This window comes from Lottia gigantea (genome assembly GCF_000327385.1).
Source record: "Lottia gigantea unplaced genomic scaffold LOTGIsca_1166, whole genome shotgun sequence".
Classification (NCBI taxonomy): Eukaryota; Metazoa; Mollusca; class Gastropoda; family Lottiidae; genus Lottia; species Lottia gigantea.
Genome location: NW_008707156.1, coordinates 1 through 1,289, shown reverse-complemented (window position 1 = coordinate 1,289; position 1,289 = coordinate 1). Strand labels below are relative to the sequence as shown.

At 32.4% G+C, this 1,289-nt stretch overlaps 1 protein-coding gene across 1 annotated transcript; it reads left to right on the top strand.

Moving 5' to 3' along the window:
- Nucleotides 1-269: 269 nt before the first annotated feature.
- Nucleotides 270-1,289, top strand: LOTGIDRAFT_70514 (hypothetical protein; the record flags this gene model as incomplete). The annotated part of the gene is made up of 2 exons (XM_009047771.1): nt 270-372; nt 1,031-1,289. Coding segments are annotated over 2 exons (362 nt in total), but the record flags the coding sequence as incomplete, so codon positions are not given.

Below are 1,289 nucleotides of genomic sequence, written 5' to 3'. Positions count from 1 at the left end.
TTTGAACGTAAGTCTCCAGCAACCAACACAAAACGCCAAACATTGATGTATTTGAAATTTTTTTTTCATGTTTCCATTGTTTATTTCTTCATAAAGCATCAAATTGTAATGGAAATTGGACCGAATTCTTCGATCGAGATGATCCATCTGGTAACTACGACTCTGAGGATTTGACCAACATTCTAAATGAATATCCTGGGAGAGTTTGTGAGAATCCTATTGGTGTTGATGCTAGGCTGTTGAATGATTTAAACTATACGACTAGTGGTGAAATTGTAACAATCAGTCCATCTATTGGTCTCATCTGTAAAAATTCAGACCAGATAGATAACAAATGTGAAGATTACAAAATCAGATTTTGTTGTCCGAAAGGTACGTTTTTTACATCATCAAATCTTTCTTACTATCAATTGATATAAAACTTTATTGCGAATAGACGAGATGTTATATACAATGCGTTGTTCTTTTTCTTTTTCTACTGACATAAGTCAAAACTGTTAAAATAGTGCAGGATGTTATATTATTTTCACCAAGTAAAAATTAACGTTTTTAATTCAAAATAAAAAGTGAAAAATGTCGTATGTAAACCACCGTACGCTTATACCTATCATTATAAAAGCATATCACAAATAACATTTCCAGATTAGGCCACATACTCTTTGTGCAGAGGCTAATTCCGATCTCAATTTGCTAGCAGGCATACATGTAGTTTGTTCTTTGTACCATATGACATTTCATTTTGTATTAGCATTCTTTCACGACATAGTGATGAACTTAAAGTAATAGTACATATTTAAGATTTTTAAGCTACTACTGAGGAGTGTTAGATTTTAATAAATCAATATCCCGTCAGGCGATTACACCATAGCGTATTCCTTAATCTCTGAGTTACGTTTAAACATGTTTGTGTACGCACCATGTGCTACTGAAATCAACAAATGTTTTAATTTCTATCTATTCCACCAAACATTTGTCGATTTGACATGTTTTATTTATATTTCCATTCTCTTTTTTTTTAAAGAAATCATAGAACCAAATTGTAATGGAAATTGGACCGAATTCTTTGATCGAGATGATCCATCTGGTAACTACGACTCTGAGGATTTGACCAACATTCAAATTGAATATCCCGGGAAAGTTTGTGAGAATCCTATTGGTGTTGATGCTAGGCTGTTGAATAATTTAAACTATATCACTAGTGGTGAAATTGTAACAATCAGTCCATCTATTGGTCTCATCTGTAAGAATTCAGACCAAATAGATAACAAATGTGAAGATTACAAAATCAG